Source organism: Camellia sinensis, chromosome 6, assembly GCF_055761805.1.
Source record: "Camellia sinensis isolate YWXY chromosome 6, ASM5576180v1, whole genome shotgun sequence".
NCBI lineage: Eukaryota > Viridiplantae > Streptophyta > Magnoliopsida > Ericales > Theaceae > Camellia > Camellia sinensis.
The window spans coordinates 176,432,501-176,458,262 of NC_138966.1; the positions used below are offsets into that span (position 1 = coordinate 176,432,501).

At 38.4% G+C, this 25,762-nt stretch overlaps 2 protein-coding genes across 3 annotated transcripts in view; both read right to left on the reverse strand.

Annotated features, from left to right (window-relative positions):
- The window catches only part of LOC114283971 (putative methyltransferase PMT3), a 6,678-nt gene extending 4,307 nt beyond the window's left edge, over nucleotides 1-2,371 (reverse strand). The window contains exons 1-2 of one of the 2 annotated variants that reach the window (XM_082875511.1): nucleotides 2,195-2,309; nucleotides 2,012-2,049 (exon numbers count right to left, since the gene is read on the reverse strand). The gene's annotated coding sequence lies outside the window, so the exon portion shown is untranslated. Of the gene's footprint in view, nucleotides 1-2,011; nucleotides 2,050-2,194 lie in introns of both variants that reach the window. The other variant, XM_028226846.2, reaches the window with a different exon arrangement.
- A 10,865-nt stretch (nucleotides 2,372-13,236) lies between these two features.
- LOC145793843 (zinc finger BED domain-containing protein RICESLEEPER 2-like) overlaps nucleotides 13,237-25,762 on the reverse strand; it is a 33,077-nt gene continuing 20,551 nt past the window's right edge. Inside the window, exon 4 of the mRNA XM_082876720.1 lies at nucleotides 13,237-13,264. Coding sequence (XP_082732846.1) covers nucleotides 13,237-13,264 — 28 coding nt within the window. The remainder of the gene's footprint in view (nucleotides 13,265-25,762) is intronic.

A 25,762-nucleotide genomic window follows, 5' to 3' on the forward strand; every position in this document is an offset into this window, starting at 1 on the left:
CTCGTCTCTGCTTCTCTCTCTCTCTCTCTCGTCTCTCAATCTGTTCTCTCTCTTCGCCTCTGATTTGATCATATATATTGATCATATATAATATATATAATATAATTTATATAATATAATTTATATAATTTATATATAATATATATAATATAATTTATATAATTTATCATATATAATAATAATTTTTATAAATTATTAATCATATTACATTTACATTAATATATAATATATAGTATGAATTACATTAATATAATAATATGTAATATTACTCATCTAAAAAAAATTATATAATACAATAGATATTATATAAATTATATAGATATTATATAATAATTATTGTATAACATATAAGATATTTATAAGATAATATATACTTATATATATTAATAAAAATAAATAAACACATATATGTAAAATAATTATTTGTTATTTATATAATATAACTCATCTTAATAACTATATTTAAAATATATATATATATAACGTATCCCCGTACCCGTATCTAAATTTGGATACATATCCACGTATCCTTAATTTTTAATTTTGAAATGTCCGACCCCTAGATACGCACCCACACCCGATCCTCGTACCCGCGTCCGTGTAACTTAGATTTTGGTATTTAGTGAATTTTTTAAAGATTTTTTTCACAAATATTATACTTTTTAAGTGTATTTATATTAGGTGTGTCTAAAAATTTTTTTAAAAAAAATTGCTTAAAATATTTAAAAAATTCATCGAAAACAAAAAAAAAATACAAAAATAAAAAAGTTGAATTTTCTGAAAAGCGTTTTCTGGAAACCAAAACCAAACAAGCTTATTAAAATTTCTGCAATTCAAGTATGAACAACATTAACTGAGTAAGCAACCTATTGAGAAAAACCAAGAATCTATCATACAATATGCAAAGACTGTGCAGTAATACTTGGAATTAATATAAGAAAATTGAAGGACATTACACTGATAATTTAACCCTTGAAATCCAAACCACAATGCAATATCCAAGTACAGTTACATGAATCATAAGAACCTTTAACTTTAGATCTGAATTAGACAAAAGTATACGAAGTTTGACAGTTACAAGATGAATTCCTTTACCCAGTCAGAAACTACCAATAAAGTGAACAGAATCACCAATAATTCAATAGAATAAAGTTGACCACCGACAGTGAAAACAACCAATTGACAGCCAAGTGCTATACTTGGACTAAGTACTGTATGCCCCTCTGGCACCAAGTGATGAAACAGACTGTTTTGTGCAAGTAAGACACTTCACGATCCATTTGTTTGTGAAAAAATGGACAAAAAGCCGTGTTTAGTGAATTTGGTTAATGATTTGGAAAAGGAAAGGAAAACGTGAGGAAAAAAAAAGAACCTTATATTTCATTCACACTTCCCCTCATATTTTCCTGTGCTTTACCAAATCATTACCCAAATCCATAAAAATAAAAATAAAAATAAAAAATGAGTCAATCTATAGGAGAATAATCACAAATTATCAAACTACTGGCCAATAATAGCTAGAAAGTCAACAAAGCCAAATCCATAGTTTAAACACAGCAAAAAAGGAGATTCTGAAAAACCTAAGTAAGGCAAACAACAAACACTTCCACTTCAATTGAGTCTAAAGTTACTAGTCTTTCTTTGAGCCAAATATATATATACATATATTTATTGGAGATTAGATTTAACACAGCAATGTAAGACCCAAGATTCAACACTTACTTCAATCAAAATGAAAACCTAAACTAAAACATAAACCACATCAATATACAATCTTTTCACTGAATTGAACTTAAAATGAATAAAAAATCGCAGAAAAAACTATATCACACAGATCTACAACAAAAACAGCGAAGACCCACAATTTGCAATCACAAACTCAACAAATCCAAGGAATTACCACACAAAGGTAACAAATTGAGATCAACGAACTTCAAATCCACGAAAAACAATAAAGCAGGACAGCAAAATTCAATCAGATCCAACAGTAAACACGACAACAATAACTTACTTGAATGAATTCGCGATCTGTACAGATAATATTCAAGCCTTGGGAATTAATTAGAGAATCGAATTAGTAGATGTGGACAGTTGAGTAGAGGTCTATGATTGTATAGTATATATAAAGATGGAGACGTGCATACAGATGTGATGAGCAGAAAAAATAGAGAGAGAGAGATCTGAGAGAGTTTACCTTGTAAATCGTCAACTAGTTTAGGAAGAGAGAGTTGAGTGCATGGCTGGTTTTGTTACGCTAAGAGCAGAGGATTGCCAAAACCTTTTTATACGACACGATCAAAGTCAGATGACCGACATTGAGCGAGCGAGGTGAGAGAGAGCAATATGCTTTCGCCGTGTTTCGTACAATTTTAAATACTACTAATTTATTGATTTTTTTTTAGGAAAGAAAAAAAAAATTATTTAAGGGCTTGAAATCGGTTTGTCCGAATTGGCTTGAAATTTAAAATGATGTCGTTTTGAGTTTTATTTATTTATTTATTTTTCTTTTTCTTCCTTTTTTTTCTTTCTTTTCTTTTTCTTCCTTTGAACATAGACAGAGGTGAGAAGAAGACGAGAAATGACAGAGAACAAGGAGAGAAGAGAAGAGGAAGAGAGAAGAAGGGGGAGAAGGAGGAGGAAGAGAAGAAGACGCGGTGATGGCGGTGATCAGAGCTAGAGTTGAATCGGATCTGAATCAGATCTGATTCTCTTTTTTTTTGGGGGGCTGATGATCTTAATCTTTTTTTTTTTTATGATGATGAAGATGTTGTTGATGATTTTTTTTTTTTTTTTTTTCTACTGGATCTTGGTGAAGATGTTGAAGATGTTGATGAAGATATTGGTTGTTGATGATTTGAAGATGTTCCTCTTCTTCTTCCTCTTCTCTTCTTCTTCTTCTTCTTCTGCTGTTGTTCTCTTTTCATCTTCAAAAGAGAAAATTCCAAAACGAAAGGAAAAAAAAAATTAACAATAATTCCAAAACAACGTCGTTTTGGATTCAGGACAAATCCGAGCCTAAGAATTTCGGGCCCTGTAGCAGCTTTGAAAAAAAAATCCTCTAATGCCAACCAATAATTAGGTTTTTACAAATAAAAATAATAATACCTTAATAAAAATTATGACTAACACAATAGATAAATATAGTTAATGAAATAAAAATAATTAAAACAAGTGTTCTAACAACTATGTCAGTTAATAATTTTAGCACAGTGAAAATGTGAAATATAGTTATAGCAATTTAAATAAAATAAAAAGATAAGGGAGAGAGAGACAAACAAATTTATAGTGATTCGGCTTCAACTCGGCCTACGTCCACTCCTCAAGTTTTACTTGAGATTTTTCGCTATTCTCTAGCTTCATAGGATGCTGACAACCTTTTCACAGATGGAGCAATCCTTCACAGATTTTACACAGACTTTCTAAGTCAAGAACACTGAGTGTACTACACTCTTACAAGGTTGAAAAGAAAGTGTTTTTGCTTTCATAAAAAGCTACAAGAATTATCTCTTAAAGATAGATATAAAAATGAAGCTCTGGATTTTCTGTAAACCTCACACAGGAAAGATGAGCTTAATGCTATAAAGCTCAGTGTATAATTTCTGAGAGAGGATGTAAACAAAAATTGAAAAACACTTCTCAGAGAATAGATGAGAATGATTTTTGATCAAGGAATGTTTTCTGGTTTTTTTTTTTTTTGTAACTTGTTTACATTAGAGATTTTGGTATATATAATAAAACTTATAGCCATTTATAGCCGCTGTATTCATTTGAATATATTCCACTCCATCATTATAAATTTGAATATCTTCTACTTGAATCTTTTGAACCTTTTGAACTGCTACTGTGCTGGGCGGTTTGAACCTCTGTTTTTGGGCTGTTTGAAGATTTAATCAAATATTAAATACATTCTAACAATATTTAGAATAAAGGTTTAGGAAAGAAATAATGGGACAAAATAAATTTTGATTCTATTTTTCTCTTTCAAATAAATTAAAACATAAGATCATCAAAATAAATGTTGATTCTATTTTTCTCTTTCAAATAAATCATCAAAATAAATTTTGATTCTATTTTTCTCTTCCAAATAAATTAAAACATAATTATATAAATCATCAAAACAAATAAGTCTAACAATCTCCTCCTTTTTAATGATGGCACACAATGATGTTTTGATTTAATTTGGAAGTAAGAAAAGTTTCCCCTCAAGTCATGCTTCCTGAATTCATTTCTAAGTACATAGGTTAACACATGTGTAATAAATCGGTTTTAATTAGAGACATGATATGAGACTAAGATATCAAACTATAAATACATAACATCAGATTTGTTTGAAAATAATACCATAATTTGAAAATAATACCATAATACATAACATCATAAGTTTTTAGCAAATGTGTAATAAATCAGCTTTAATTAGACTAAGATATCAAACTATAAATACATAACATTAGATTAGTTTGAAAATAATACCATAATACATAACATCATAACATCATAAGTTTTCTCCCCCTGTGACATTATTAAAAGGAAATCATGGGTCAGAATCTGGAGGAGGAAAATGATAGGGATAAATGGCATAAAAAAAATAGACAATCAAAACATATATATATATATATATATATTACATAGCTATACAATATATATACATATATGCATACATATACAATTCTTCCGCGTCTCTCTTTTTTCGCAAAATGCGGTTGTCACGCGGCCTGGCTTTTGCTTTATTGGCCGACAAAGGCAACTCTCCTCGATTGCTGCTTGCCTCGGCTATCTCTCCCTCCTTGTCTTCTTCTCTTCAGCCTTCTCTTCAGCCTTCTTCTTAATCACACTCGTCTGCTTCTTCTTCTTCACCTCACTCTCTTCTATCACTTCTTTATCACTCTCTTTGATCTTCTTCTTCCTCGAGAGACAGAACAGAGAGACTGAGTAGAGCAGAAAGGCTGCCAAAAAAATGACCCTCCTTTCGATTACATCTCTCTCTCCTACTACATGGCCTCGTTGTCATGACTCAATCCCAGGGATTTAGGCTTGGAATCGCAATTTACTAACCTATTTTATTCGTAGCAAATTAAACTGCGCGAGCGGAAATAAAAATAATTAAACAGGAAATTTACTTCATTTTACTATTTAAAACAGTTAAGGAAAATACATCTATAGGGCTTCAATTATTTTATTATTCAGTAACCGGCCCCGAGTAGAACAAAAGGAAACAAAAAAAAAAAAGAGATAAAAAAAGTGTGGTTCAACAATAATCCATGTCCAGGTTCCATTTTGTGAGGCTATGGGTTTCCCCCTACATCTCGTCACCTGAAAAGGGTAACAACTATAAGCACACAGCAGAGTGAGAAATATTATGCCAAGAGTATAGGGAATACAAAATAATCATGGATAGTCAGTTAAGCCAAAACATTTACATAACTTAATTTGGTAAATAAATCATCTCAGTGGCAAAAACTGAAACACAGATTTTATGTAAATAACTAACCATAACCACGGTACAGAACAAAACATTACAGAGGTCATAGTAGTGACAATTAGAACAGAGGTCAATGGATCCATGACAAACAGAGGACCACAAAGTGGCTAAACAGAGGCCAATGGTTATTTAAGTCCCCCAAGGCGTGGGACTCCCGTGGTGGTACTTACAAAACACAATTGTTTATAAAGTTATAGCCGAATATTCTTTAAAATATAAACAAACATATCCATGAGTTTTATTTTCATAAATAGGGTTCAGAAATTAAACCACGTAACTGAAATGTTTATATAATTTATAATAGTTTATAAAACATAACTTGTATAAAATAAACTGTGGTAAGTTAAAACATACGTAAAATACATTATGGTGAGTCAAGGTATAATATAACTCACCTTAATTTTAACCCTTAGCCTTACTTTACTATCACAACTTTCCTACTATATATTTCTTACTTTCAACGTAAGTACCTCTCTCTCGGTTTTTTTCTTTCTTGGCTGATCCTAATTCGACAGCACCTTCCTTCCTATTTATACACACGGCTAGCGGTGATGACTCACCTATCCATGATGGCCTATGCGATGAATCACTCCCCTCTCCTAGCCTAGATGTACAAGCCTAGATGTACAGATGGCCTCCTTTTATTTCTTTGACAATATTTATAAATCTATTCATTAATGCTTAATATATTTGCCAATCTATTCATTATTATTCAGATTCGGAAATCCAATATAGTCATTAATTTAAAGATCTGATATCACCTTTATATATATATATATATATTTTATTACATTTATTATATCTATCTATTTATTTATTTACTATTTTTAACTTTAATTTGACCAAACTAATATTATAATTTCATATTTCTGTTAATTTGGCCCCAAATAATAATCCCTAATTAATCCCATATAACCCAGTGCCAAATTAGATTCTGTATTTATTATTAATTATTTAATAATATATTATCACATGCACCCACAATTATATATAACTATAAATATTTAAGTGGTGTTTAATTAAACGTTCAGGGTGTCACATTTCTCTCCTCCTAAATAGAAGTTTGTCCCCAAACTTGACGTACCTTAATTTTCGAAGAGGTGTGGGTATTTGGTTCACATTTGACTCCCCGTTTCCCACGTAGCTTCTTCGATATGATGATTTCGCCATAAGACCTCTACCAATGGTATAGTCTTGTTTCGGAGAATCTGATCACGACGATCGAGAATCTGCACTGGTTGTTCTTCATAAGAGAGATCTTCTTGAACTTCCAGGTTCTCATAGTCGACAGCATGTTCTGGATCTCGGAGGTACCGTCGAAGCATTGAAACGTGAAACACATTGTGGACATCGGATAGTTCAGGAGGTAGTGCAAAATGATAGGCTACAGGACCAATCCTTTCCAGTATCTCGAATGGCCCAATGTAATGTGGGTTTAGCTTTCCTCGCTTTCCAAAACGAATCACTCCTTTTGTTAGTGAGATCTTGAGGAACACATGATCCCCTACTTGAAATTCCAAGTCCCGTCTTCGAGTATCTGCATAACTTTTCTAGCGGCTCTGAGCAGTGTGAATTCGCTCTTGGATGAGTTGGATTTTCTCACTTGTGACTTGCACAATCTCGGGCCTAATAATTTCCTGTCCCCGACGTCCGTCCAGCATAGAGGTGCTTGACATTTCCTTCCATACAGAGCTTCGTATGGCACCATTCCAATGCTTGCTTGATAAATGTTGTTATAAGCGAATTCTACTAAAGGTAAGTGCTCGTTCCAGTTACCTTTGAAGTCCAACACGCATACACGTAACATGTCTTCTAATGTCTGAATTGTTCTTTCGGATTGCCCATCGGTTTGTGGATGATAAGCCATGCTAAACTTCAGTGTAGTTCCCAAAGCTTCTTGCAATTTATTCCAGAAGTGAGACATGAAGCGAGGGTCTCGGTCAAACACGATCAAAACTGATATACCATGCAAACAAATAATCTCCTTGATATATAAAGTGGCAAACTTATTCAGAGAGTACATGATTTTGATTGGTAGAAAATGCACTGACTTTGTCAATCGGTCTACTATAACCCATACTGCATCATCCTTCGAAAAAGACTGTGGTAGCCCGACCACGAAGTCCATAGTAATGTGTTCCCATTTCCATTCATGAATAGGGAGTGGTTGCAGTAGCCATGCAGGTCTCTGATGTTCCGCTTTAACACGCTGACAATGCAGACATTTAGAAACATGACTTGCTATATCTCTTTTCATTCCGGTCTACTAGTAGTGTTCCTTCAGATCATGGTACATCTTTGTGTTGCCAGGTGGATTGCAAATCTCGAGTTATGAGCTTCCTCCAGTATCTTCTTCTTGAGTTCCGGGATGTCGGGTTTGCAAATTCGATTATGAAATTTCAGTATCCCATTACTTATAATGAAATCAGGATCAGGCGTGTTTCCTTGTTCCTTTTACTTTTTCTTCAAGAGTTTATCTTCTCATTGGTGCGCTTTAATTTCTTCAATCAATGTAGGCTCCACGGTTACGTTGGCGAGTAACCCATTGTTCTTGCGGGAAACGAGAGTACATGCCAAACTTTTCGTCGTCTTTCGGTTCAGTGCGTCTGCCACCGCGTTAGCTTTGCCCGGATGGCGATGGATCTCTACATCATAGTCTTTCATAAATTCTAGCCACCGCCATTGCCTTATATTCAGTTCCTTCTGTGTGAATAGATATTTAAGACTCTTGTGATCAGTGTAAATCTCGCAGGTTACACCGTAAAGATAATGACGCCAGATTTTGAGAGCAAAGATCATCGCAGCCAATTCCAAGTCATGAGTCGGGTAGTTCTTCTTGTGAGTCTTTAATTGTCGTGATGCATAAGCAATGACTTTTCCGTTTTGCATGAGAACGCAACCCAATCCATTCTATAAGGCATCACTATAGATTACGAACCCATCTGTTCCGGTAGGAAGTGCTAGTATAGGGGCTGACATAAGTCGACTTTTTAATTCTTGAAAGCAACGCTCCTGTTTATCAGTCCTATAGTGATCCCAATTTTCTCTCCCTTGGTTGTTGTATTCCAGACTTAGGTTCCGCGGTATTGGTTGTTGTATGCACCTTGTTTTCATCCTTCAACTTCTTATATTTGAGTTTTAGGATGTATTGAGCAGGTTGTTACAGGTTGGTAGAGAGTTTAAACCAATGGTTGCTGCCCAGAATTTTGGTTCTTCGCTCGAGCAAGCTCTTTGTTTTTGTTCCTTCGCTCAAGCCAGGGTTTCTTTGCTCGACCGAGAGTTGGGTGATGTGTCTGGTGGCTCGAGTGAGAAGTCTTGCGCTCGAGCTTGCATCTGCATTTAGTTCTGGACCCGAGAGTTGCATTTCTTGGCTCGAGCGAGCTTTCCTTCGCTCGAGCGAGTGAGCTGTATGTTTTGGGTTTCTTCGCTCGAGTGAGCTTTTCTTCGCTCGAGCGTGCTTCTGGGTTGCAGACCTGAAGCTTCGAATTGTTAGCTCGAGTGAGACTTTTTATGCCCGAGCGAGGTTTCTTTGTGTCTGGTCGCTCGAGCGACCACTCTTTCGCTCGAGCGAGCCTCGTATATTTCAGTTCGCAGCAGCTTCTCCTTCTTCACTTTTTCTCCATCTCTTTTGGTTCAAACCCCAGATCCGGCTCCCTCTCTCTCTACACATACCTTCCCTCTAGGGTTTCATCTACTTTTAGAATATTTCTACCCTAATCTCTCTATAAGAAAGATAGAGGGTCGCGAGGGCTTCTTTTTAATCTGAAAAGTTGTGGATTTGGAGCACTTTGGGTTTTCTTCATCTCCTCCTTTGAGCTTCGAAAATTAAGGTAGGGATAACCTACTCTAATCTATGAGTCTTAACATAAATTTTAGTCATTTTGATTAGTTGGTGTTATTTTGTAATTTTAGAAAAGTTTGGGTTTGATTTGTAATTTATATAAGAGGGGTTCTTCATCTTTGAGTCAAACATGTGTTAAAGACTTGAAATTGGGAGTTGTTAATGAATTATGAGTGAAATATGAGCCTTGGGGGCAATCTTGTGAATAAGGGAAAAATGTCCTAATTACGTTGAATAATTAATTTAAATAATTAATTTGGAAAATGTGAAATTGAGTTGGGGATAATAAAATTGGGAAATTGTGAGAGTAAATGGTGTAGTTGGATAATTTAATCACTCACCTATGAAAATTTTGATATTTTATCTGTTGATAAATTCATTATCTGTTTAGAGATAACTGCTTTGGGCTATCGGTGGAGAATAGTCTTGATTGTTGTAGGCACTGTATGTTGATTAGGGAAAACTGAAACTAATCAAACGTGTTATGCCATTGAATATGACGGTTGGAATAATACAACAAATATGTGTATTGATTTATCATTGTATATGATAACTGTTTAAATACATTGTACATGTATATTGTTTGGGAGGAGATAGGTGATGTACTCCATGGTTTGAGGGGAGATAGGAGATGGACTCTAAAACTTGTTTGGGAGGAGATAGGGGATGGACTCCATTAATACAGCAAATATGTGTATTAAATTGAAGTATTAATACAGCAAATATGTGTATTAATTGAAGTGTGGAAGTGTTTTAATATGAGTTGTAGACTCATTTGATTTGTGGATAAAAAAAGTGTTTTAATATGGGATGTAGTCTCATTTAATTGTTTGGCCAGGTTCTGAGCCATGTTTATGAATTGATTTGGATAAGTAAAGGAAAGTGGAATGAAACATGGACATAATTGTCATGGAACTGTATTATGATATAAGTTGGTTTATAAGTGCTAGCCATCTATCAAATGCTAATGTTTTAGTTATTTCTCATACTTGGTTTAGTATATCTCTACTGAGCATTGGCTCACCCCATATGGGACATCATTTTCAGGTTCAAGAGATATGCCACCTTCAAGGACGTAACTTGGGAGGCTTAGATGCTTGAAGATCTTTTTGTTGTTTTTTTTTTTTGTATTACATGTTAATCAAGCCAAGGGCTTATTTTGTATAAAGAGTTAAAACTTTTCTTTTGTTGAACCCAAGTGTTGACTTTGAAAGTTGTAAGCTCATTGGGCATTTACTTTTGTTGTCAACATGTAATACTTCTGTAATGAATACTCTGATAAATAGAAATATACTTTATTCTCTTATGTCTATGTATGTCAAGAATGTGGGTTTATATGTATTATTTTGAGGGTATTACAAGTCCATTCAAAGGGTGTGTTCTTCTGAGTTACCTAGGCTAAGGGTGATGCTATTTTTGAGAAATCTTGCACGAAGCGTCGATAATAGCCAGCTAGACCCAAGAAACTTCGGATTTCTGACAGATTAGTAGGTCGTGGCCAGTCCACGATTGCTGCAACTTTTTGGGGGTCAATTGAGATGTCATCTTTGTTAATGACGTGACCGAGAAAGTGTACACTAGTGATTCAAAATTTGCATTTCTTCAGCTTGGCATAAAGTTTGTGATCACGTAGTGTTTGTAGAACCGTTCGCAAATGCTGCTCATGGGCCTCTGGTGACTTGGAGTATATGAGGATGTCGTCAATGAAGACGATGACGAACTTATCAAGATAGGGTTTGAACACTCGGTTCATGAGGTCTATGAAGGCTGCTGGGGCATTTGTGACGCCAAAAGGCATGACAAGAAACTCGCAGTGCCCGTATCGGGTTCTGAAGGAAATCTTTTCGATACTTTCAGTTTTGACTTTTAGCTGATGGTAGCCAGAATGCAAGTTGATTTTGGAGAATACTTGGGCACCTTGAAGTTAATCGAATAAGTCATCGATTCGCGACAGAGGATATCGATTATTAGTGGTGACCTTGTTCAGCTCCCGGTAATCGATGCATAATCTCATTGTGCTATCCTTCTTCTTTACGAACAATACTGGAGCTCCCAAGGGTGAGGTACTAGGTCGAATGAAACCTTTGTCCAAGAGTTCCTGGAGTTGGGTCTTCAGCTTTTTCAGTTCTGTCATCGACATGCGATAAGGAGCTTTTGATATTGGTTGTGTACCAGGTTGGGTTTCAATGGTGAATTTGATTTCCCGATCAACCAGAATACCGGGTAGATCTTCAAGAAAAACATCCGAGAATTCTCGTACTGCGGGGATCATATCTACGGTGGGGGCCTCTTTTTGTGTATTGATTACATAACAAATATAACTATCACATCCCTTCCTCAGAATTCGTTGGGCTGTCATGGAGGATATAATACAGGGAGGGTTAGAAACTCCAGCCCCATCAAAGACAAGTTCGGGTTGGTTTAGTAACTTGAAGGAGACCTTCTTGGCTTTATAATCGAGAGAGGCGTGGTTGGTAGCCAGCCAATCTATACCTATGATCACATCAAAGTTCCCAATGCGGAGAGGAATCAAGTCTACATATAAGGTTTTTCCTTTTAAGGATATAACACAAGATCTATACACTTCAGTACTACAGACAAACTTACCGGAAGGAAAAGACACAGACAATGTATATCCCAATGGTTCGGGTGTTGATGCCAACTTGGTAGCAAAGTATGGTGCAACAAAAGAATGAGTTGACCTAGAGTCAATGAGGACATGAGCTAAATGACCACAGACAGAAAGTGTACCTGACACAACATCTTCGGTAATTTCCAGTTTTCCAGGTACTAAGGCGAAAGCTCTACATTGGCGTTTTTGGTCTTTTCTCTCTCCTCCAGGCCCTATGGGTTTCCTGACTGGGCCAGAGGGGCTGGCTGTAGGATTAGTCAGCTTTGGACAATCCCTCAGCAAGTGGCCAACTTGTCCGCATCTAAAACATGCTCCCGTGTCTCGATAGCATTGTTCCCAACGAGCCCTCCCACAAGTGAGGCAAATTGGAACAGTGCCACATCGGGGGTTGGTAAGACCTTGATGGTCTGAGCTGGTTGTGCCCATATTCACCTTTTTAGGAGGCGCAACACCGGCTCTTCTATTGTCTCTTTCCCAGAATCGCCTCTTGTGGCTTGGTTCCCCAAACGCGAGGCTTTAATCCCCTTTTCTGCAATGTACGCCCGGTCCACCACTTCTGCATAAGTTAGCAGTTTCAAGACCTCGAGCCTATCTTTAATTCCAGCATCCAATCCTGCTCCAAATTTTCTTACTTTTCGAGTTTCAGTGGGGATGACGTATGCTGCAAACCGAGCGAGTTGTGTGAACTTGCTTTCATATTCGGCCACCGTCATGGTTCCTTGCTTTAGATGTATGAATTCAGATGCCTTCTGTTCCCGCAATAAATCCGGAAAGTATTTTTCGTAGAATACTTCCAAGAATCTTGCCCAAGTCGTAATTTCTTTTTTGGCCAGAGTAAGAAGCCACCATTCTTGTGCATTGTCTTTGAAAGTGAAAGTGGCGAAAGTTACCTTTTGTCTTTCGGTGCAGGGTAGGGCGCGAAAAATCTTTTCTATGTCTTTAACCCAAGTGTCTACTACCATTGGGTCTGGGCCACCGGTAAATATGGTGGGTTTCAGATCTTGGAACTGTTTTATGGTAACTGGCTCTTCTTGCCGTTCCGGCGTCCCATTGTTAATGTTAGTCTGCAAGGCTTGCAAAAAGCTAGTAACAACTCTTTCCATTATTCTTTCCATCGATTCAGTGTCACTAACTGATGACTCATTTCCATTACCATTATTAGCCATTCTACAAAATAATAAACGAGGCATTATATTCTTAATGTAGCATATATATATACATGTGTAGCGCAATCTATATTTATATAAAACGCCAACTTTACATTATTTTACAATTCATATTACATCAGTCAGAATATGTTAGTGTCCCATCCCTGTGGTAGACAAAAACAAAAAATCAACAAAAAATGGATTAGAACACATCATGGTCAACATACAAAAGATTTTCCTGCTACTCACATCTAGAGTGGTGGGTCAAATGGGTCGAAAAACTATGGGAAACAGTGCTACATAAAAAGCTCAAATTCCCACACCAACTGGACTACACCAAAACACATCCATGCTACCTGGACTGTGAAAATGGGGATGGACCGTATGTGACCCACAAATGCTCAGTCGATAATCTAGCCAGGTATCTCAACATATGACAGGCCATTATTAAAGTCAACATTTTGAATATTAATGATCTCTAGTGGGTTAGGGACTGTGGTGAAAATGTAATCCTCAGGGTACACGTTCCCTCTTCTGGCCACAAACTCTAGGGGTAGAGGGCCTATGATATAATGCGGGCGGTCATGTCCCGGGGCGACACCAAGGACACGAGATGGTCCAAAGAAACGTCTGCGTGTATCGACAAGGCTGTGCCTCCATAATAAATGTGGGATGTCGGTAGGGTCAGCCTGAATATAAATTGGCCGACCCATCAACCGGGCAAGGCCTGAGTGCAGTCCTCTGATTATGTCCTACGAATCTTCCCAACCCTTAGGTGAGGCGGAGGCGGGGGCGGGGGAGGGGACGGGGTGCTCGGCTAAGATTTCATCTAAATTGATGGCCTGGAGCTCATCCCAAAATGCATCATCCAGATTAATCTCTGACATTCCTACAATACCAGAATAAATGTGAGATTTTACACAAAAGGACTAATGTTGCAGGTAAATATTTATTATTATTATATTTTATTATGCTTATCTAACTATATAGTTTTATTTATAACTTTTCGAACTTCTTGATCAAATATATATATATATATATTTAAAATCGTTGCTCTAATACCATCTTTGTCACGATCCAATCCCAGGGGCTTAGGGTTGGAATTGCAATTTACTAACTTATTTTATTCGTAGCAAATTAAACTGCATGAGCGGAAATAAAAATAATTAAACAGGAAATTTACTTCATTTTATTATTTTAAAATAGCTAAAGAAAATACATCTATAGGGTTTCAATTATTTTATTATTCAGTGACCGGCCCCGAGTAGAACAAAAGGAAGCAAAAATAAATAAAAAAAGAAAGATAAAAAAAAGTGTGGTTCAACAGCAATCCATGTGCGAGTTCCATTTTGTGAGGCTATGGGTTTCCCCCTACATCTCGTCACTTGAAAGGGTAACAACTATAAGCACACAGCAGAGTGAGAAATATTATGCCAAGAGTATAGGGAATACAAAATAACCATGGATAGTCAGTTAAGCTAAAACATTTGCATAACTTAATTTGGTAAATAAATCATCTAAGTGGCAAAAACTGAAATACAGATTTTATGTAAAGAACTAACCATAACCACGGTACAGAACAAAACATTACAGAGGTCACAGAAGTGACAATCAAAACAGAGGTCAATGGATCCATGACAAACAGAGGACCACGAAGTGGCCAAACAGAGGTCAATGGTTATTTAAGTCCCCCAAGGCGTGGGACTCCCGTGGTGGTACTTACAAAACACAATTGTTTATAAAGTTATAGCCAAACATTCTTTAAAATATAAACAAACATATCCATGGGTTTCATTTTCACAAATAGGGTTTAGAAATTAAACCACGTAACTGAAATGTTTATATAATTTATAATAGTTTATAAAACATAACTTGTATGAAATAAACTATGGTAAGTTAAAACATACGTAAAATACATTATGGTGAGTCAAGGTATAATATAACTCACCTTAATTTTAACCCTTAGCCTTACTTTACTATCACAACTTTCCTACTATATATTCCTTACTTTCAACGTATGTACCTTTCTCTTGGTTTTTTTCTATCTTGGCTGATCCTAATTCCACAGCACCTTCATTCCTATTTATACACACGGCTAGCGGTGATGACTCACCTGTCCATGATGGCCTATGTGATGAATCACTCCCCTCTCCTAACCAAGATGTACAGATGGCCTCCTTTTATTTCTGTCACGACCCAAACCCGGCCCTATGGGTTTAGCACCGTAACCGGCCAGTAATCCGAGATTACCGAAGGCCTGCTATACTACTGCAGCAAGTTCCAGATCATGGGTCGGGTAGTTCTTTTCATGTGGTCTCAGTTATCGGGAAGCATAAGCAATAACTCTCCCATTCTGCATTAAAACACACCCCAGACCCTTATGAGAAGCATCACTAAATACAGTATAACCATCCGTACCTGAAGGTAAGGTTAGAACTGGTGCAGTCACTAATCGAGTTTTCAACTCCTGGAAGGCAGATTCCCTTTGGTCAGTCCAGTCAAATGATGTCCCCTTCTGAGTTAACTGAGTCAATGGTAGAGCAATTTTGGAGAAATCTTTGACAAATCTTCTGTAATATCCAGCCAATCCCAAAAAGCTTCGGACTTCAGTCACATTTGTTGGTCTAGGCCAGTTCACTACAGCTTCAATTTTCTGCGGATCAACAGAAATTTCATCTTTGCTAACAACATGCCCCAAAAACATGACATGGTCAAGCCAAAATTCACATTTAGACAGTTTAGCATACAGTTTCTGTTCTCTTAAGTAATACAGTAAAACAGAGTACAGGGCCTGGCGGAAGCCAATACAGTAATTAAACAATGCCCAATGAGCTGTGACAGTCTGTATGCCAAAAAGATTTTTCATGCATTCATACATATACAAACAGTACGGAACAGTATGTACAATATTGACATCCATTCAAACTAGGGACTCAACCCTACATAACCGTACAGAAAACATTCCGTCTGTACAAACAGTACGGTCTATACAAAATAGTGAAACAGTACAGAAGGGGGAATTGTAAAAGACCCCTAAGCCTTAACAGGTAGGCTCGGAACCTCGCAGTGAGGCACATAGGCTGGCTTGACAAAACTGGAGTCTAACCCGCGCTCCTAGCTCCGGTCTGGTGCCTGTACACCTACATATATATATGAGCAGTGAGCTAAAGCCCAGTGAATAACATAAAGCGTAAAGGGGTTTAGAATGAATGTCCTTACAGTAATGAAAACAGTTCAATTCAATCAGTATTTCAGTTGTTCAGTACAGTAAACAGTCATATGTGGTACATCCATTAGTATAACAGTAACAGTAGGTCTTAAAAGACCGAACAGTAATGATGGCCATCAGTCAGTAAACAGTAGTGGCTCCACGAGGGAACCGACAGAGATCTCTGTAACAGTAACAGTAACAGTAAACCGTAGGTACTAAGGATGCCACAGTACAGTTCAGAAATAAAGGACATACATTCATTCAGTAATACCAGTTCAGTAAACAGTTCAGTTCAGTATTCAAAAGATATCAGTTGAACATATCTTTACACATTTGTTACTCACAAAGTTCTGGGCTACAGTATGCTAGAGCGTGTCTCCCCAGTTGCCAACCCTACACAGTTCACAGGTTGAACGCACTAAGCTACACAGTTGGGAAATCTCATAACTTAATCCCTAATTTGCCTTGGTGTGTTCTACAATGATATCCTCATCAAGATGCCTTAAACTAGGCCTAAGAATGCCTAAGATGGGATGAGGATGCAAAAATACACTTAGAAAATATTTCGCAAAGTTTGCTGAAAATAGGAGCCTCGCTCGAGCGAGACTTTCTACGCTCGAGCGTAAGTCCAAAATCAAAGGCTTCGCTCGAGCGGTCTGCAAAACAGTAAAAGTACTGGATGCTGAAATTTTACGCGCGATGGTCGCTCGATGGTCGCTCGAGCGGAGCCCTGGACAAAGGTGCTCGCTCGAGCGGGGAATCCTTCGCTCGAGCGAGGAAGCCAAATCTGGAATTTCCAGATTTGCCTCCCAAGCTCAAACCAAGCATTCAACCACTCCAAACTCGACCTCTTGGGCCCAAATTCTGGAAAACATAACTAAATTCAATGTATAACAAGTTTCAAAGCTCAATTTATGAATTCAAGCCCCAAATGTGAGTCAATTAAAACCACATTCAAACCCATTTTCAAGAATAACATTCAAACATGTCATGTATGAGTTTTAAACCAAATTAAAGCTCCAAAGCTTGATCAAATGAGCTCATTTCTTTTCAAACCAGTTGGAAACATGGTCTATAACAACAATGTGAGCATGCATGTACTAATGTCCATGCAATCAACCTCAAAATGCAACAATACTAACATGCATGCATGAAATGAGTTCCAAATCAACACAATGAACCAATTCTAGACTTGAATCACTAGAGGCTCAAGAATCTAACATGAATGAGCTCAAACACAACAAAGAGGGGTTGAATTCCTTACCTAGAGCTTTAGTTACAAGGTGAGGAAGTTAAATTTGCAACCTATGTTCCAATTCCTTCAATTTCCAAGCAATTCACAAGGTAGAACTCAATTTCTCTCCCTCTCCCTCTCTTGGTCGGTTAAGCACAAGAAAATGGTTGAGCAAATGTGTTTTGATTCAAGTATAAGGCTCAAGTGTGTGTATATGAGATAGTGGCAAAATGGTAAATATGGCAAACTCTTTAATTGGCTTATTTTAATCCAATTTAATCATACCTAATCAATTTTCAGATAATTGTACAATAAAATCACATAAATTACGAGGGTCACAGAACACTAATTTGCACTGAAAATCTGGCGTCACTATCTCTACGGGGTGACATGTGAAGTATACACCGACCACAAGAGTTTAAAGTATTTCTTCACACAGAAAGAACTGAATATGAGACAGCGGAGATGGCTGGAACTGATTAAAGACTATGACCTACAGATATTGTACCATCCGGGAAAAGCCAATACCGTTGCCGATGCATTGAGCCGGAAATCGATTGGAAACTTAGCATGTTTGCTCACCAGACAGAAAGAGTTGCTTTGTGACCTTGAAAAATCTGAAATAGAAATTGTTTTGAGAGAACAATGTGGAACCTTAGCTGCTATTTCTGCTCAACCGGCACTGGTTGAAGAGATTAAAGAGAAACAGCAACTGGATGACTTCTTGAAGAAGATCATCGAAGAAAGAGAATCTAAACCGAGACCGGGATTCAAATTCGAGAATAATGTACTGAAATTTCATGAAAGACTGTGTGTACCAAATGATACTGAACTGAAAAGAAGAGTTCTGCAAGAGGGCCACAACTCAAGATTGTCTATCCATCCGGGGAATACAAAAATGTACCAAGATCTGAAACAGAATTTCTGGTGGCTGGGAATGAAGAAAGAAATTGCTGATTTTGTATCCAAATGTCTTCATTGCCAACAGGTCAAAGCTGAACATCAGCGACCTGCCGGATTATTGCAACCCCTACCCATACCAGAGTGGAAATTGGAGCATATCACGATGGATTTCATTGTGGGATTACCTCGCTCCAGAAAAGGTATGGATTCAATTTGGGTTATTGTTGATAGACTAACCAAATCTGCTCACTTCTTACCTGTCAAAACAATCTATAATGCGGACAAATTGGCTGTTATCTATATTGATGAAATTGTAAGACTGCATGGAGTGCCTGTGTCTATTGTTTCTGACAGGGATTCGAAGTTTACATCGAGGTTTTGGCAAAGCCTACAAACTGCACTGGGTACTGAACTGAGACTGAGTAGTGCCTATCATCCTCAGACAGATGGCCAATCAGAAAGGACCATCCAAACTCTGGAGGATTTATTGAGAATGTGTGTCCTTGATTTTCAGGGAAACTGGGAAAGTCACTTGCCTTTAGCTGAATTCGCCTACAACAACAGCTACCATTCGAGTATTGGTATGGCGCCTTTTGAGGCATTGTATGGCAGAAAATGTAGATCTCCAATTTGCTGGGCAGAAGTGGGAGATGGGCCTTTGCTTGGGCCCGAGATTGTGTATGAAACAACTGAAAAACTGAAACTGATACAGCAAAGACTGAAAACTGCACAGAGTAGACAGAAAAGTTATGCAGATGTCAGAAGACGGGACAGAGAGTATGAAGTGGGTGATCACGTTTTTGTGAGAGTGACACCAATGAAAGGCCAGACTCGTTTCGGAGTCAAAGGCAAGTTAGCACCGAGATACGTCGGACCATACGAGATCATTGAGAAAATCAATCCGGTGGCGTATCAAGTTGCGCTTCCTCCTGAAATGGAGCACATGCATAACGTCTTCCACATCTCTATGTTGAGAGACTATCTCCGGGATCCCTTCCATATAATAGAGCCTACCCACGTAGTGTTGAGTGATGACTACACTTACGAGGAACGGCCTATACAGATTGTAAACAGACGAATCAAGAAACTGAGGAACAAAGAGATCCCGTTAGTGAAAGTTGACTGGCAGAACCATGGTGGCGTGTATGCCACTTGGGAAAGGGAAGATGACATGGCTAAACGATATCCCGAACTGTTTCCACTGAATCCTGTTTTCTTCCAGAATGAAGGTAACTCGAGTTTAGAGGACTAAACTCTTTATAAGGAGGGGAGACTGTAACAACCCCCATACTGTTTACTGATTAATGACTGATTGATTACCGATAATCACCGATTACTGTTAAACGAAACGGATAATGACTGATAACTGACTGATAATTGAACTGATTAAAAGTACTGAACTGACTGACTGAAACTGGAAACCGAATTGATTGAGTATATGTGAGTTAAATTGCATTATATCTGTTTGACTGTATGATTATCTGTTCATGTTCATATGTTTAAACTGCTAATTGAAGGCCTTATCGGCGGCCGAATCTGAAACCGATTAGTGTTCTGTGACCCTCGTAATTTATGTGATTTTATTGTACAATTATCTGAAAATTGATTAGGTATGATTAAATTGGATTAAAATAAGCCAATTAAAGAGTTTGCCATATTTACCATTTTGCCACTATCTCATATACACACACTTGAGCCTTATACTTGAATCAAAACACATTTGCTCAACCATTTTCTTGTGCTTAACCGACCAAGAGAGGGAGAGGGAGAGAAATTGAGTTCTACCTTGTGAATTGCTTGGAAATTGAAGGAATTGGAACATAGGTTGCAAATTTAACTTCCTCACCTTGTAACTAAAGCTCTAGGTAAGGAATTCAACCCCTCTTTGTTGTGTTTGAGCTCATTCATGTTAGATTCTTGAGCCTCTAGTGATTCAAGTCTAGAATTGGTTCATTGTGTTGATTTGGAACTCATTTCATGCATGCATGTTAGTATTGTTGCATTTTGAGGTTGATTGCATGGACATTAGTACATGCATGCTCACATTGTTGTTATAGACCATGTTTCCAACTGGTTTGAAAAGAAATGAGCTCATTTGATCAAGCTTTGGAGCTTTAATTTGGTTTAAAACTCATACATGACATGTTTGAATGTTATTCTTGAAAATGGGTTTGAATGTGGTTTTAATTGACTCACATTTGGGGCTTGAATTCATAAATTGAGCTTTGAAACTTGTTATACATTGAATTTAGTTATGTTTTTCAGAATTTGGGCCCAAGAGGTGGAGTTTGGAGTGGTTGAATGCTTGGTTTGAGCTTGGGAGGCAAATCTGGAAATTCCAGATTTGGCTTCCTCGCTCGAGCGAAGGATTCCCCGCTCGAGCGAGCACCTTTGTCCAGGGCTCCGCTCGAGCGACCATCGAGCGACCATCGCGCGTAAAATTTCAGCATCCAGTACTTTTACTGTTTTGCAGACCGCTCGAGCGAAGGATTCCTCGCTCGAGCGAAGGATTCCTCGCTCGAGCGAAGCCTTTGATTTTGGACTTACGCTCGAGCGTAGAAAGTCTCGCTCGAGCGAGGCTCCTATTTTCAGCAAACTTTGCGAAATATTTTCTAAGTGTATTTTTGCATCCTCATCCCATCCTAGGCATTCTTAGGCCTAGTTTAAGGCATCTTGATGAGGATATCATTGTAGAACACACCAAGGCAAATTAGGGATTAAGTTATGAGATTTCCCAACTGTGTAGCTTAGTGCGTTCAACCTGTGAACTGTGTAGGGTTGGCAACTGGGGAGACACGCTCTAGCATACTGTAGCCCAGAACTTTGTGAGTAACAAATGTGTAAAGATATGTTCAACTGATATCTTTTGAATACTGAACTGAACTGTTTACTGAGCTGGTATTACTGAATGAATGTATGTCCTTTATTTCTGAACTGTACTGTGGCATCCTTAGTACCTACGGTTTACTGTTACTGTTACTGTTACAGAGATCTCTGTCGGTTCCCTCGTGGAGCCACTACTGTTTACTGACTGATGGCCATCATTACTGTTCGGTCTTTTAAGACCTACTGTTACTGTTATACTAATGGATGTACCACATATGACTGTTTACTGTACTGAACAACTGAAATACTGATTGAATTGAACTGTTTTCATTACTGTAAGGACATTCATTCTAAACCCCTTTACGCTTTATGTTATTCACTGGGCTTTAGCTCACTGCTCATATATATATGTAGGTGTACAGGCACCAGACCGGAGCTAGGAGCGCGGGTTAGACTCCAGTTTTGTCAAGCCAGCCTATGTGCCTCACTGCGAGGTTCCGAGCCTACTTGTTAAGGCTTAGGGGTCTTTTACAATTCCCCCTTCTGTACTGTTTCACTGTTTTGTATAGACCGTACTGTTTGTACAGACGGAATGTTTTCTGTACGGTTATGTAGGGTTGAGTCCCTAGTTTGAATGGATGTCAATATTGTACATACTGTTCCGTACTGTTTGTATATGTATGAATGCATGAAAAATCTTTTTGGCATACAGACTGTCACAGCTCATTGGGCATTGTTTAATTACTGTATTGGCTTCCGCCAGGCCCTGTACTCTGTTTTACTGTATTACTGTTAAGCAGGCTTTCGGTAATCTCGGATTACTGGCCGGTTACGGTGCTAAACCCATAGGGCCGGGTTTGGGTCGTGACAGAGTGGTATCAGAGCGATACTTACCACGAGTTATACCGCACACACGTGTCCAAATGAGCTATAGGGTGTCCTAGAAAAGTCATTAGGGCATCTCATGAGCATGATAAGTGTGTGGTTATGTTATGACTGAATGCATGCTAATGTGGTAAACTGTTAAACAAATGACTGCTTATGTTTAAAACTGTTATAACTGCTTATAGTGAAATGGACAATGCAAATGAATCTGAATCCTCGTCTACCGAGGCAAGAATGGAAAGAATGGAAAGAATGATAGAACTGATAACTGCTAGACTTGAGCAACAGAACCAACAGCCCCCTCCTCCTCCTCCTCCTCCTCCTCCGGTACAGCCGGAACCTAATGTTAATGTGAATGATGGGGATATTATTGCTCTGACCCAGAAGTTCAGTAAAATGAAACCGCCATCCTTTCAGGGAGGCCTTGAACCGTTAAAAGCTGAAGCTTGGGTTCTGGAAACAGAAAAATTATTTGAAGTATTTCCGTGCTCAGAAGCAAACAAAGTATTGTTAGCTACCTTCACCCTACAAGAAGAGGCTAGAAGGTGGTGGATGTTGATCCGCGATACAAGCACTGTTTTGACTTGGGCTCAGTTCAAGGAGTCCTTCTTTGAAAAGTACTTCCCTCAGTGTGTCAGGGATAGAAAAGTGACTGAATTTGAACAGCTGAAGCAGGGCACAATGTCCGTTGCAGAGTATGAAACCAAATTTACTGAACTTGCCCGTTATGCACCGCACATGGTGGATACTGAATATAAGAAGGCCAGAAAATTTGAAGGTGGCCTTAATGTGGCAATACTTGACCGAATAAATGTTTTGAAACTACCGACTTTTGTGGGTGTTCTCGACCGGGCATTGATGGCCGAGTCGAACATTGCAGCAGTGAAACAATCTGAAACACCAACAACTGAATGGCATGGAAAAAGGCAGGGTTTCAAATTCAAGAAAGGCAAGCACAACCCAGCCAACAAGAAACAGAACACGGGGTTGACGACTAGCCCCAGCCAAGGGAGTGGGTTCATACCACCCTGTCCTGAGTGCGGCAAGAAGCACAAGGGGGTCTGCTACAGAATATCTGGAGCCTGTTACAGGTGTGGCAAGGTGGGCCACATGGTTAAAGACTGCCCCTCTACTCCACAAGCCAGTAGTAAAGCTGCACCAAGCGCAGCAGCATCAACTGTAGCACCAAAGCCTAACCCAGGGCTACCGGGAAAGAGCCCATGAGGCAGGGCCGAGTGTTCGCCCTAGTACCGGGAGACGTGCAAAATACCGAGACCGTTGTGTCAGGTATTCTCTCTATTTGTACACAAAATGCATATGTATTGATTGATTCGGGGTCTACACATTCTTATGTATTGCATGCTTTCTCACGGAAATTGAATAGACCCTTAGAACCTATGAACTATCTGCTAGCCGTATCATCACCCGTAGGAGGATCTATGACCTGTGCATATATGTATCCCGCATGTGAAATTATTGTTGGGGATATGCATCTGTTTATTGATTTACTGCCATTGAACGTTGATCATTTTGATGTAATATTGGGGATGGATTGGTTACAAAAATATCATGCCACTATTGATTGTGTGACCAAGCAAGTTGTTTTCCGTCCACCTGGTTGTAGACACCCCATTTTTGACCGTCCTCAAGACTTGGACGTCACTGTTTGAACACACGGTGATCTTCCATGATTGTGTTCGTTTGGAGTTCCCGGAGGTCTCGGCTCGCGCGCCTTACCTCAGGATCCCCGAACTCGACTGTTTAGTGTCTGGTTTTGCACCGAACACTTTTGTTTTGCCTTAGAGGGGCAGGGAATGCCTTGTGAGACATCCCCATACACCACCGGCAGTGGCTGGAGGCCACCGGCTGGTCTTTTTCTTCCATCGGCAATTTTGTTTGCCGGTCGGCACACTTTATTGCCGGTCGGCATAATATGTTGCCGGTCGGCACTGTTTTTTGCCGGAATAGCTTTTTTGGGCAGCCGGCCACTGTTCCTCCACTTTATGGAGATATTTTGTGCCAGCTGTGATAGCTGGCACCAACTCCTTTCCCCTCCATACACGTGTATGGAGGGATTTCCCTCTAGCCAAGCTTGTTGAATAAGCTTTGCAAGAGGGATCCTTATAAGAGGGAGGCTTTCCTCTTGGTTCTAGGTTAGAAAAACAGAAGCAAAAATCAGTCTTGAGAGATATAGATACATATTATCTCTATACCTCTCTCCCTCTCCCTTCTTGTGTGTGTTTCTTGGCCCAAAAGGTGTGTTTTACCTTACTTTTGCACCATTACACACACCATTACACCTTAGTCCGAGATTGAGGGACTTGGGGGAGTTGTTTCTTGAGTTTTGGACTGGTTTTGATCCAAATAAGGAGGTTAGACCGTTTGTTCTTCAAGGGTTCTTCAAGGGTGAGCATCTTCCCTTTTATTCCCCAAACTTGCATTGGTTTTCTACCTATTTTGTTTATTGTTTTGGCTCTTGTGTATAACATAAAAAAGGCTCATATTTTCCTGCTCTAACACTTTCATTGAGGTCACTTTGTGGTTAGATTGCAAACTCACCCTCATAGGCCTTGTTTGGCCTATTTTGGTGCCTCTTTGATAAGGTTTTGTTCACTTCAGCATTTTGATCTTTTCATCACCAAAAATCAGTGTATTTTAGTGTCAAAAAAGTTGGTTTGAAGTCTTGCATAGGGGAGGGACACCCCTCTCCCTTTATGGTTTTGTTTCTTTGCTTTTTGGGCTCAAAAGGATAGCATGTGTGCTTGTTGTTTCTTGGCTTCATTCCAGCGTTTTTTTAGGCATCTTAGGTCATATATAATCTCTTTTTTTGGTCAAACTTGTGCCTCCTTGCATGTTTGTAATACTTGTTTTGTATTGTTCTACTTTGCTTAAAAGTGCACATCATGGTTAGGCCATGATTCTTGTGAGAGTTGGCTTAGTTCCATGAAGTTCTTGGTGTTGTTTTTCCATGCTTAAGGTTTATTGGTTATCCATTTAGCCATGCTTGACATGTTTGTTAGGGTTACTTTGTATTTTAGCTTAAAAGCTTTGAGTATGATGGCCTCTAGCATATATGTTTGTGATTACCCTCTTGGTTTAATATCATCTAAGGACTTTCTTTTTAGTCCAAGAATCATGCCTACATGTGTGCATGCATGGTCTTTTTCATATCCTAAGGGTGTGTCTTCCTATGCCTAAGAATGAGCCTTGGTGTATTTGTTTCATGGGGTTTATTTTAGTTGCCATATTAGGAGTTTTTGGGGTCCTATCTTGCATGCATAAATTCTGTTTTTTTACTTGTTTTAATCATGCCATGAATGGCCATGTTGGTGGGGGTAAGTTGTCTCCTTTAGTGCCTTAGCTTTGGGACCATGAGTTTGCTTGTTAACATGAGTTGATTGTCTATCATTTTAAGCACTTTTGGCCACTGTTTTGAGAAGGGTGAGGGCCTGCCCCTTTGCCATTTTTTAAGCCCTCTTGCATGCTTGCTCCATGTTTGTTGCATAGTTGTTCCATTAAGCTTTGTAGCACATCAATCCCATAGTCAATTTGGTCCATGTTTATATCATGTTTGTACATTGTATACTTGATATTATACATTTA